The sequence below is a fragment of the Drosophila mojavensis genome, unplaced genomic scaffold (genome assembly GCF_018153725.1).
Source record: "Drosophila mojavensis isolate 15081-1352.22 unplaced genomic scaffold, ASM1815372v1 contig_19, whole genome shotgun sequence".
Lineage (NCBI taxonomy): Eukaryota > Metazoa > Arthropoda > Insecta > Diptera > Drosophilidae > Drosophila > Drosophila mojavensis.
In genome coordinates, this window is record NW_025318726.1 from 4,409,400 (window position 1) to 4,421,028 (window position 11,629).

The window sequence follows — 11,629 nt, forward strand, 5'->3', positions numbered from 1 at the left end:
TTCTTATAATTAATTTGATATGAGAATAACCTTGGGATGACTACTCGCGCCATAAATTTATAGCCGCAAATAGTCCTCTATATATATAAATATATATATATATATATATATGTATATATATATTTCAAATTGAAAATACATTTTGTGAAGTATAATTTCATTATTGAAGACGTGGTAGCATCTAGTCGAGTACATAGTTTACATAGTAAGTGTATTCACACATACCGAATGACATAGAAATACATTCAGTCAAGGCTCTCAGATGTATAATAGAATTCATACTCCATTTGTATGTATGTTATTTATATTTTAATAATATTTATATCCAAAAACAGATTTATAAATAAAAAGCAAGGACAATATATTAATGACATTAACCTTAATCAGATTCCATAAATAAATTAAGAATTTAGCCTTAGACATTTTTAATACTTTTGTTTTGCTTTGTTTTAGATGTCATTATAAGACATTCGGGCTATTACTAGCCTTTTCACGGCCAAAGTAATTTAATATATACGTTCACGAATTAAAAGAAATGCTCCCCAGATAAAATTATGTTACTACAACTAAAAGAATTAATAGACGAAAACAACTATGTCTTCCACAGTTTTAGAAATAGGATTTATTATTGTTTGTTATATGCCAAATCTGGAAAGATAAACTTCGTATTCAGATTTTGTAGAAACTTGACTAGGTCTAGATATTTTAAACTAGCCTTTTAAAAATACAAGTGCTGTGTCTAGCTGTAATCCAAAATAAATTTACCTAATCCACAAATCCACCTATTAAATGAAATCAATTAGCTAGACTACGTATTTATATATGTTACCGAAAATTCAGCTAAATCACTTTCTATACAGCAGTCTTACAGAAGCTGCGGGCCGCTATACATTCTTATATGCCGTTGAAAGAAGTGTGGAACTTACAAATATCCTTTTTCGCATAGACACAAACATGCAGCTGAAAATATGATGTTTAGAATGCTTAAATAATTCAGAAGTTCCATAGGGAAACACACGGATGGGTCAGTACCAATCCAATAGTTGATACTTTAGTTTATTTTATGATGTTGAATATTTGTGCCGAGTCAAAACACTTATGGATAACCCTCAAAAAATTATAAAAAGTCCAAAAACCCTTCAAGCTAACAAAATTATTGGGAATTGATTAAAGTTTTTTTTTCAGCTATGTACGTATAACACGTTTTCGGCTCTTAGGCACCAATCCCTATCCAATATTCCTCAATACATAACAGGTTAGCACGGCATGCATGGTGAACACGAATCGCAACAAGCATTCCGATTGCATGTGAAACTGAAAAAGGTTTTAGATAGGTGAATATGTACGGATAAAAAAATATTGTGAGACAATACCATCTTGAGAGGTCACGCTTTTCCAAATGTACACGAAGGAAATCGCAGGCTCGAATTTCATCATAGCGACTTTGTCTATGAGAATAGTCTGGCTTGCCAAATCTTCCGCCTTTGTGCGTGAATTTCGATCCCATGTTACCTTTTCGGAGTCTCAATCTGCTGCCATTCCTAGATTTATCCCCCGATCTCCTTGATCCACGGCCACGTTCATTTCCATCTCTGCTCCCTCTCTTATCAGCTTGAGATGGTCGCCCAGTTTCATCCTTTCCCTTTTTACCTTTTTCAGATTTTGAACTAATGTCCTGTTCGTCTGCTGACGTTCCCTTTCCTTTCTTCATTGTACTATCCCTGGAACTATCTTTACCTTTCTTCTCTTTATTTGTAATACCATCTGCTGTTATTGAACTTTTCGTATCTCCTTTACTCTTGCCTCCTTTTCCAGATTCGTTAAGTTTATCGTCTTTTCTTTCTTTTTGTTGATGTTTTGATGTTTTTGAAGGATCGCTGTCATCGGCATCTTTTCCGCCACCTTTACCATCACCCCCTTTACCATCACCTCCTTTGCCATCCTTTGCAGATTTCCTTGAAGGATCGCTGCCATCGGCATCTTTTCCACCGCCTTTACCATCAGCATCTTTTCCACCGCCTTTACCATTAGCATCTTTTCCACCGCCTTTACCATCAGCATCTTTTCCACCGCCTTTACCATCAGCATCTTTTCCACTGCCTTTACCATCAGCTCCTTTGCCATCTTTCTTAGATTTCTTCGAAGGATCGCTATCATCGGCATCTTTTCCACCACTCTTACCATCAGTTCCTTTGCCATCCTTCTTCGATTTATTTGAGGGATCGCTGTCGTCGACATTTTTTCCGCCACCTTTACCATCAGCTCCTTTGCTTGCCCTTTTTGATTTATTTGAAGTATCTTTTTCATCGGCATCTTTTCCACCACCTTTACCATCCTTTTTCGATTTCTTTGAAGGATCACTGTCATCGGCGTCTTTTCCACCACCTTTACCATCACCACCTTTGCCTTCCTTTTTCGACTTTTTTGCAGGGTCACTGTCATCAGCATCTCCTCTTTTACCTTTTGAATCTTTCTCCCCTCTTGACATTGCAGCCAAGTTCACTTTTCCTTCCCCTTTTGGATCTCCGTTCTTGGATGCATTTTGAGATCCGAATTCATCACCCTTGCCGCCTTTCTTATTAGATGGATTCCTACCTTGTGCCTTCAAATCAAAGCTTCCTCTTCCTCTTCCTTTTCCTGTTTGTGAATCCCTGCCGTAGCCCCCTTCACCATCGCCATACTGGTTTTTAGAATAAGAATCGTCTGCAAACATTTGAAATTTATTAAAAGCTCGCTAGTTACTTATATCATGACTTACATTTTTGACTGTCAGAGCATCGACCATTGATACTGTTACCTCCATTAAATACGCTATACTTTTCACGGCACTGCTGTCGGTTATAACTTTTGATTATCTTATGGCAAATCCGTTTTAGTAGTGAATAGCTATGATCATTCAATAGGGATTGTCTACAGCACGGATAGCAACAGCATTGACTGCATTTGTTGTAATTATCGTTGCAAAAAATTTTGGTTGTACTAGACGAACTGCTTTAAAGTAGATAAAAAAAAATAAAAAAAAAAACAATTAAAGGATTGTAATAAATATGCACTCTCGTTTTTTATAAAATGGCCCAGATCTTAGTGCCATTCAAATATATATGCAGACACAAAAGTTTATTTTTCAAGGTCTCATGTCTTCGAGGTTTGATTAATTGGGAAAGCTTGCTATAGTCGGGACTGCTGGACGTATTTCAACATTCTTGTTTACTTATATAAATTATATAAATAAATGGAATTCAAAATTGAGTATACTGCAGGCTAAATATGCACAACTTTATGAAAGTATGGAGATGATAATGGTAATAGCTGATTGGGCAAATAGCAGCTATAAGTTTGAAATCTACAACTTTTGTAGTTACCGGGATCCACGCGTTGATACAAGATGACTATGTAGATATTAGATCGGCACCACTAGAAATCTAATGTTGTCGTGCTTTCATAGCTATCTTTGCAAAACCACGATGATTTTTCTCAATAGCATCTATATAATACATATGATACATACCTAGATGGTGGTAGACAACAAATGCGCTCTAAGTCAAAACCCATTTTATTATATACATTTTAAATTGGAATTTAGTGTAAAAAACTAATTTTCAAAATTTGATCTACTAAATTATTGTGAAATGTGACGTAAAACGCGTTGACGTTTAAAAAATTTGTTGAATTTATATAAAGGCAATAAAGAAAAGCGAATTTTTCCAACAGTTTGTCGTTATAAAATAGATCGCACGAAATATAAGCAAAATCTGATTTGAAATGGTAACTTTAGGGAACCTTTCATTAGGGACTTGTGAATGCGCAAATTAGTTTCTATAATTGTCTTAAAATATTTGTATATTTCAATTTTAATAATTAATCAAAACGTTTCCGTCGGTCGCAGCCGACTGCCCGATACTCATTCTATATATTCTAAGAACGTCGGAATGTATTTAAGGTGCTGTTTTCCGATTTGCGGAACTGAGGAATATAAACTTATTATCCATGAATGTACATCTAAAAATATATACTAGAACTTCATCTTGCACATATCATAGAGATAGATAGAAAAGCTTATTGCTGAAGCAATTTGAAATTTTTAAAATTATTTATTATAAAATAATAAGCATTAAGGAGAAGTCAATGAATAACAACGATGATGCCATGTCATTAATTTGATCATGTTAAATGATGGCATTAACAAAGCTAGGCAAGTTTTCGAGGACAGAGGTACTAGTACTGGGTACTTTGATGAAAATGAAAACAGTCATATAAGTATTTAATAGGAAGTCGCGTAGCGCAAGAGTCAGTGACTCAATACCAGAAATTTCTTGGTCTACTGCATCCAAAGATTGTGCGAGTTACAAGTGCAAAAGCTTCCACATATTGCAACTACAGCCAAAGACATACCCAAAGCCATACCTAACTATCTTGTAATTTAGTGTCGCTAAAAATTGTATTGTCACATACATACAAACCAAATATACATATACATATGTATATATTTATGTGTAACTTCTTTGCGCTAGGCTGTTGCAATGATTTTGAAAACCAAATTGAGTATGGCTTGCTTATAAAGTTAGCAGTAAGTGTATTCATATGAGCAGGTGTAATTTTTGTAGTCTCTATTACTCTTCTTTTTTTAAGTTTGTTTTATATCAAAATATCCTCACCGACTCGGCACAACTATATATGTATATATTGTACCTAGAATAATATTGTTCAACGGGATTTTTAGCAGCTTCCTCAACTTGGAAATTTGAAAACAAATGATTATCGCAATTGAAGAGTAAATCTTAGTCGGTCCTCCCTGAATCGAACACTCTCACTTGGATGTAATAACTTGTCGTTGTGCTACACTGGCTTCCTCTTTAACTTAGTGCCTTTTAAGCGCGTCAACCAGCTACACTCATACGAGTATATGCATAGGCATGTTTAACACATGCACAAACCGTATAATAGTAAGCACCTGTCTGAAGGTTTATAAATTGGACAAATTGCGGGACTCGTTAAGTAACGCATGAAACATAGTTAGTTTGGTTTCTTTGTGCACATCTAAATATAAATAACGCGTGGATATATTAAAAGTTATTAGTTTGAATCTTCAAGTCGCAGAGTTGTGTTCAAACTTAAACTCCAAGTCATCAAATAAGGACTCTTTTAAAGGAATTCAAATGGATACCAAATACCAAGCCCACCTGAAGCTAACTTGCATATTGCTCGTACTAAGCCTTGCAGAAGCGATACCAAAGCTGGATAATAAACCAAAGTAAGCTTTCAATATAAATGTTCGAATGAAAACATTTACAGCGAATATACGTTAGCTCAAAGATATTCAATTAATAGTGGCGGAATTTAGTTTTTTGTTATCTGCATCTATGGAAATTAAAACCCAAGCAATTATAAAAGTGCTTGTTGTCAGTTTTATAGAGTCTCACTTCGGATGAAATGAAGCTCACTTCTAATCATCGATAACTTATAGTAAAATTGTACCGCAAAATGTCAACTAAATACATTTGGTCCTCAAATGGAATAAATGTCTTCAGTGCTTACAGATAGAAAAGCCTTGAGCTACAACGCCAATATCATATTATCATGCTATTGGAAGTGTGCATCTCTTGAAATGTAATCTAATTGTCAGTGTTTTTTGTCTCCAGACCTTACTCCGACAATACGCAATGGAGTCGAGCATACCCCAATGAAAATAGAACTCAGCTAAAGGAACCGGAGACTGCATCAACAAAAGACAGGCTAGAGCGCCTAGGCTACACCACTGGATATGGAAGCTTAAATGTATGTCTATTATGTCTCTCATTCTTACTTTCACACACTTTATTGTATAATTTTATAGACTAGAAACCTTAAAACATTACATATACTTAACATTTATATATTATATTATTTGATATAATGTGTGTTTTATATTTATGCCTTAAAACATAGGGATATCCAAGTAGCTCTGGACTTTCAGCATATAATCCAATTAAACTGGATCTTGGCGGAGTCGTGCTGGGAACACTTGTTGGCATTGGTGCGATAATTCTCATACCTAAAATACTATCCGCCTTTCACGGAGGTTACGGCGGCTATGGACGTAGTAAGTGAAAAATATTTATTTTAAGCATTCTACTCATCTAGAAAATTCGCATTCTTTATATTCATGTAGGCGAGGACGACAATGACTTAGCGTCTCTCAGCAGTATGATAAACAAAATTGACAATGTGCTTGGCCAAAACAATATCGACTCAACTAGTTGCATGCAACGCGCTGTCTGTGGCTATATTCGGTCGACAGAGAATAATATAAAGTCCGGAGTCTCCGATCAGATGGATGAATTCATTCACATGCTGTCCGGGTAAGCTAAAGAATGTTATACATAAATATTTGTTTATTAGTTTGCGTACGGCAAGAGTGAAACATATATCTAAATATAAATTGTTTATAGTACGATTCAAACGGATTGATGTTAGAGCTATTTTTGGCCTTACAAAAAGTAACACATTTTTGTTTAGAAAATATGTTACATATTTAATGATAATTATCTATATTTCATATTTTTCTTGCTGAAAACATGAAAAATACTGATATTTATGAAAATGTGTATATAAATTTATAAATTTATTTATTTATTTACTTAAATGCAATTGAATACTATCTACAAGAATATCCGGTAGTAGTTATCAATATATTATGAGCACTTTTGGTGTTGTTTCTAATTTTATTTGAAGGAATTCTCTTGTGGACTACCTATTGGACGGTACTGCAATAAAGGAGGCATTGGATCACGGAAAGGAAACAAACGATAGGAGCTGCGAAGAGCTTTACGTATCGTGTCCATTAAATAGTAAATCGGCCACCAACATTCTAATGAAACTCTTACCCAAGAAACAAAAACCTACAAAATTAAAGTCTGCAGGAAATGAGGACGAATCTTAAATGCAAAAGTTCATAAATATAGCAGCAGATTATATTATGAGAAAGTTATTGCAAATAATCAATGGACGTTAAGCAGAAAGCTTCATATGTTACAAAATCTTTTCTTAATAAAAAAAAGTATTTTATTTTTTATATATTTTTATTATATGTGAAGTGCATAACAATCCGAACATCCTAAAAATAATGTAAAACAGACATTCGCATCCCTTAAGACGTCTGGCTTGCGACCCAACTTAAATTTGCTAAAGATTACAAGAAACTAATCTGTAAATATTTTATAAAGCATAATATATTCTAACATATATGAAACAACAAGTGCATCAAACAAATTTGTCATTTTACATTTAGCGAATCTATAGAAATAGTAAATAAACAAAGTAACTAATTCTAATTGTAGCTGGCTTTCCAAGAGACTGTATTTCAGTGTACTGTTTCTAATTTGTTTACTCAGAGAGACTAATTCTCCTTTTATGTAAGTATACATTGTTGCTTTATTTTGAGTTGAGAAGTAATTGTAGCTGCACTTCTTGTTTCTCAATTATGGGCAACCAATAATCAGAAGGGAATTGGAATTCACTTGGATGAAACTTTCTTATCTCATCCAAAGTTTTATGCATCCGCTGATGCTGAATATTTATATTATTTTGTATTACTTTTTGCAGCCCGTCCAGTAAATTATTTGATTCTCGAATGAGATCATCAATGGACTGAAGCAGAAAATACCAGTCGACCTTCTGCCTGCCGACCATGCTGTGGCCTCTTAAATAAAATGGAATTGGTACGAAACTTCGCCATGGCTTAAGAGGCTCAATAGTATATGGAATAAAATGCTGCGTGACATCCATTTCAAGAGCGTCGTCATCAAAGTGCCACGAGGCTAAGGTAGAGTCGCGCAGCATATGGTTAATTTGATGCGGTTGTTTACGATGAGATTCATTACTGTCATCCTTGTCATGGTTCTTAAATTCTAATAGACACGGATTACTGACGCTTCTCTGGAATGCTTTTGGCAAAAGCGTTTGTGTTGAGACATTTGCTTTCTCAATGCAGTCGGTCATCTGGGACACAGAATATGTTAGTACATCTGCAACACAAAAAACCTTTTAATGCTACGTAAAGTAAATTGGTAATACACCTTTAAGTTTACATTGCTGAAACCCATCCTTTTTAATCGAATATTGGCCATCCGTTAATATACCAATGTCTCTCAGTAAGATTAAATCATCTTGCGCACTTGTTGTGGCTTCCTTCATCAACTTGACGGGAATGAAATCGGTTTGAACAGACACATTTGATTTGCCGGCCCTTAAACGCCTACATGTCCAGTTTGCACAAAATCGAAATAAAGTTTAAAAGGTTATAGAAGTGTCTTTCATGCGAACCTGGACGCATCGAGTAATTTAGCACGAAGCAATGCATTCTTATCCGGTTTGGGAAGAGTTGATACGCTAACGGCACGCCATGGAGGTCGCTTGGCTTCATTTTCTTTTTCTTTCTCTGAGGCAAGATCTTTCATTCGTTTCCAGCTAGTTTTCGCTCTAAATGATTGAAATAGAAGCAATCTTTGTAATATGTTATTAGAAGACAAATACAAATAAAAGTAGACAAAGCTCGCTGGCTCGTTTATAGAGAGTATTATTCTTTTATAGATACTTTTTCTTGCTCCTTAACGATCTTTTAATATAATAGTTCAAAATTACTTTAGCACTTTAACTAATTTCTTCCGTTTTTGACATTATTTTTAGTTTTCAATAGCTAACCCATTGTATAATATCACTGATTCTACTTGGAGCAGAGCTGACCGCTCGCGCGCGTAAATAATATTATTGAGACAGCTAATAATTTATAATAATAATAATAATAATAATAATTATATTTTAGTTACAAAAATAAAAAGTTAACCCAAACATGTTCGCATAAATTTATTAAAGTGAAATGCATATTCCATTAAAAGGCAGCAATATTAAGTTAACATTAGTTAAGGTGAGTAATAATTGAAGATGCCTTCTTAGATTAATGTAGTTGAAACCTTGCTATGCCGTGGCTTACATTCACAGCTCACCTGATTAGAGCAGCACTTCGATTGATTGGTGGCAAAACCGATTGATGGTCCTCTACACTTTGAGTCTCACTATTTTCGGACGATGTTGCACTGTTGTTGATGCTAGTTTGCGCTTGTATTTGTAAGTTTCTCATAGTGCAGACTTTTTATTTATTGCAAAGCCTTTTACAACCCCAAATAAATTAGGTGCTGACCTTATCGCCAACAATATCGATGAAAAACAAATTTCCCGTTGCCATGGAATCAGCTTTCAAAGTATGCGGATAGTATTAGTAGTTTTCATTATACTGCAGGCTAGCACGACTATCTATGCCAACTTAAAGTGCACTGTTCGTATTATTATCTCAGATGACCTAAAAGCCAAAAATACACATATGAATATACTTTATGCACATACATGTAATGCAATTTCATTATACACTGCATTTAAATTTTCAATGTCCAGGGAAGAAATAGATTTCGTTTACAAAAATAGATAAAAGTGGCATACAAACTAACGAACATCAGCCATCTAATTATCACTCCCATTTATATTTAAACAAAATAAAAATAAAATAAATAGGATTGAAATATATATAACTTGATACAATCTTAGTATAACAAACTTTATTTGATTGAATGAAAAATTGTACATATTAAGAGCTATTATAAAACGCATTTAAAATACGAAAAGGTTCACTGTTATACCCATCGATGTGTGGTCTACCTGTTTTATAAGAACAATCATTAAACATTTCTATACTGCCTCGATGGAACCAATAGTTTTTCGTTGAATTATTCGAGTCTAAATTAAGCGTGTTAAGTTGAAACACTCCGAAATGAAATTCTCGTCCATCGGTATGGACGCATTGTACAACAATTGGTTTTTGTAGATCCGAACAGAAAGTGACTCCGTTAATTTGTTTAGCACGAGCAGCAGCTGCCACAAAAGCTTTAAGCATAGAACGTCCATAGAATTGAGTTTTTGATACATCGGATCCGTGTATGTTGCCCACAATTGTTTTATCAAAGAAAGACACAATTGTATGGGGATGTGAGCAGCTTATTTCAGACCGAATAGCTATGTTTGAAAAAGAATATTGTTACATAATCATTCATTGAAATACATCAAATTCACTTACGATAGAAGTTGTTTTCCGTATAAATATGCCGCTTCGGCATTGAAACTACACTTTTCATAGGATATAAATCGGGTAATTCGCCATTAAATTTCCCCTTGACAGCGTCCAAAGCGCGAGAAGAGCTTATTAATTTATCTCCGCTAAGTATAAAGCTTAGCAAATCATTATCTTTGGATATTAATGTTTGAAATGTTACATTATCCATTAGCTTTCGTCGAACAGTTACAGATCTGCCAGCTAGTTTCTCGATCTCAAACAAAAGCTTGTTTATAACGAGGCGACTACAGAAGGAAGAATTCATATTAAATCAAACTACAAACAGATGTAAAAATCGGTCTTCAATTTTGAGACTTTTCATACAGAACTTATAGCTCGTAAAACTGCGGCTTCGCAAATAATCGTTTTAAGAACTAAGTGGAAAAATAAAATATTTCCTATGGTATACAGTACAGTTGTAGGTGAATGCCGACAGACTTTACATATGATACATAGATATAGATATTTGATTAAGTACTGCAAATGGGTTTTTGATTATGCGTTTTTAATCGAAAGCCAAAAGAAAATGGCAAGGTAAGGTGTGCTTTGATTATGAAGAAACAAGTGAAGAGCTAAAGTGCTTGTATGTAATATATGAAGTCTTTACACGGGTGAAATAACTGAAAGTACGGTTTCTTCCTTGCTTACATATTGAGAGAAATACACAAATTTAAATATTTCACAAATGTGTGGTACGTACTTTCGTCTTTCGTGAGAGATCCCATAGAGGCGAGGTAGGTTATATGCCGGTCTGTCAATCAGTTTTACCTTTGGCAATTTTACTTGCTGCGCATCCAGCAAATGGGATGAGAAAATTGCATTTTGAACATTACGATCCACGACCTTAGAATACTGGCCATTTGAAATAGCGTCCTCGATTTGTTGTGGGAAGCTATTTATCTCTATGGTATTTGTTAGAACCTGCGCTTGTGGCAATCCTCCAAGTAGAACGTTGTTATCCTTAAACATATGACACGCAGTTGTATGCCAATTTGGATGAGTTTCGTCCTCTGCGATTGGCTTCGGTACTGTTTCAACAATGTCAACCCTACGCGTACATACGGTTTTTAATAATAGGTACCAATTCCATGAATCAATTCTACTTACAACCGGAACTCTTTTTTATCATTCAACAGTTCGTCAGGCGTTTTAACTTGAATTCCCATCTTTAAAAGCTCAGCAGCAGCACCTGTTTCCCTGGGCACGCGTCTGCCTTGCACCTGCCAGTGCTTTTTGAAATGCCATCCAATATGCTGTGCATATAGCTTATTTGTAAGCCTCATTTTTCTTTTAGGTTTTTCAATTTAAACAAGCACAGACCTCACGATGCCAGGTTATGAAATTTTCCCAGCTGACTGTTCATTAGGTTTGCTTTTCATATATCGAAGTACATTCGATATTTTTTTAAACTAGGGCTGCAATTATACATCATCTTCAGGTGAAATTCATATAACAATTACAATTCTCTATAAGAATAATTACATAAAAGAA

General features: G+C 34.6%; 4 protein-coding genes across 5 annotated transcripts; 1 reads left to right on the plus strand and 3 right to left on the minus strand.

The window, feature by feature from the left end:
- Positions 1 to 1,005: 1,005 nt before the first annotated feature.
- On the minus strand, positions 1,006 to 3,653 carry LOC26527464 (protein qua-1). Of its 2 annotated transcripts, none has more exons than XM_015166211.3 (4): positions 3,509 to 3,653; positions 2,759 to 2,988; positions 1,374 to 2,703; positions 1,006 to 1,314 (listed from the first exon to the last, which is right to left on the minus strand). In XM_015166211.3, exons 1-4 carry the CDS (start codon positions 3,550 to 3,552, stop codon positions 1,257 to 1,259), a joined length of 1,662 nt encoding a protein of 553 aa, XP_015021697.1. In that variant the 5' UTR covers positions 3,553 to 3,653; the 3' UTR covers positions 1,006 to 1,256. The 2 variants fall into 2 exon arrangements, with proteins under 2 accessions (XP_015021697.1, XP_015021696.1); XM_015166210.3 differs by having other exon boundaries at positions 2,759 to 2,991.
- A 1,049-nt stretch (positions 3,654 to 4,702) lies between these two features.
- On the plus strand, positions 4,703 to 7,051 carry LOC6572098. Its single transcript, XM_001998214.4, has 5 exons — positions 4,703 to 5,251; positions 5,640 to 5,775; positions 5,926 to 6,079; positions 6,149 to 6,338; positions 6,712 to 7,051. The coding sequence occupies exons 1-5, from the start codon at positions 5,157 to 5,159 to the stop codon at positions 6,917 to 6,919; spliced, it is 783 nt and encodes a 260-aa protein (XP_001998250.1). The 5' UTR covers positions 4,703 to 5,156; the 3' UTR covers positions 6,920 to 7,051.
- Positions 7,052 to 7,255: 204 nt separating this feature from the next.
- Positions 7,256 to 9,458, minus strand: LOC26527249. The gene is made up of 4 exons (XM_015166209.3): positions 8,982 to 9,458; positions 8,302 to 8,457; positions 8,067 to 8,233; positions 7,256 to 8,003 (listed from the first exon to the last, which is right to left on the minus strand). The coding sequence occupies exons 1-4, from the start codon at positions 9,113 to 9,115 to the stop codon at positions 7,411 to 7,413; spliced, it is 1,050 nt and encodes a 349-aa protein (XP_015021695.1). The 5' UTR covers positions 9,116 to 9,458; the 3' UTR covers positions 7,256 to 7,410.
- Positions 9,459 to 9,545: 87 nt separating this feature from the next.
- LOC6572097 (39S ribosomal protein L37, mitochondrial) lies at positions 9,546 to 11,507 on the minus strand. The gene is made up of 4 exons (XM_001998213.4): positions 11,246 to 11,507; positions 10,839 to 11,186; positions 10,103 to 10,383; positions 9,546 to 10,041 (listed from the first exon to the last, which is right to left on the minus strand). The coding sequence occupies exons 1-4, from the start codon at positions 11,419 to 11,421 to the stop codon at positions 9,617 to 9,619; spliced, it is 1,230 nt and encodes a 409-aa protein (XP_001998249.2). The 5' UTR covers positions 11,422 to 11,507; the 3' UTR covers positions 9,546 to 9,616.
- Positions 11,508 to 11,629: the final 122 nt, after the last annotated feature.

Bases quoted from the DNA above. Each gene is read 5' to 3' on its own strand.
- LOC6572098 (XM_001998214.4), top strand. From the start codon at position 5,157: ATGGATACCAAATACCAAGCCCACCTGAAGCTAACTTGCATATTGCTC. The intron at 5,252-5,639 runs GTAAGCTTTCAA...TTTTGTCTCCAG, and splicing joins AAGCTGGATAATAAACCAAA to ACCTTACTCCGACAATACGC. The intron at 6,339-6,711 runs GTAAGCTAAAGA...TTTTATTTGAAG, and splicing joins TTCATTCACATGCTGTCCGG to GAATTCTCTTGTGGACTACC.
- LOC6572097 (XM_001998213.4), bottom strand. From the start codon at position 11,421: ATGAGGCTTACAAATAAGCTATATGCACAGCATATTGGATGGCATTTC. The intron at 10,384-10,838 runs GTACGTACCACA...TTCCTTCTGTAG, and splicing joins ATCTCTCACGAAAGACGAAA to TCGCCTCGTTATAAACAAGC. The intron at 10,042-10,102 runs GTAAGTGAATTT...TTTCAAACATAG, and splicing joins TACGGAAAACAACTTCTATC to CTATTCGGTCTGAAATAAGC.
- LOC26527249 (XM_015166209.3), bottom strand. From the start codon at position 9,115: ATGAGAAACTTACAAATACAAGCGCAAACTAGCATCAACAACAGTGCA. The intron at 8,234-8,301 runs GTTCGCATGAAA...CTGGACATGTAG, and splicing joins AAATTACTCGATGCGTCCAG to GCGTTTAAGGGCCGGCAAAT. The intron at 8,004-8,066 runs GTAAACTTAAAG...TTTGTGTTGCAG, and splicing joins AAAGGATGGGTTTCAGCAAT to ATGTACTAACATATTCTGTG.
- LOC26527464 (XM_015166210.3), bottom strand. From the start codon at position 3,552: ATGGGTTTTGACTTAGAGCGCATTTGTTGTCTACCACCATCTAG. The intron at 2,704-2,758 runs GTAAGTCATGAT...AAATGTTTGCAG, and splicing joins ATGCTCTGACAGTCAAAAAT to ACGATTCTTATTCTAAAAAC. The intron at 1,315-1,373 runs GTATTGTCTCAC...AACCTTTTTCAG, and splicing joins AAGCGTGACCTCTCAAGATG to TTTCACATGCAATCGGAATG.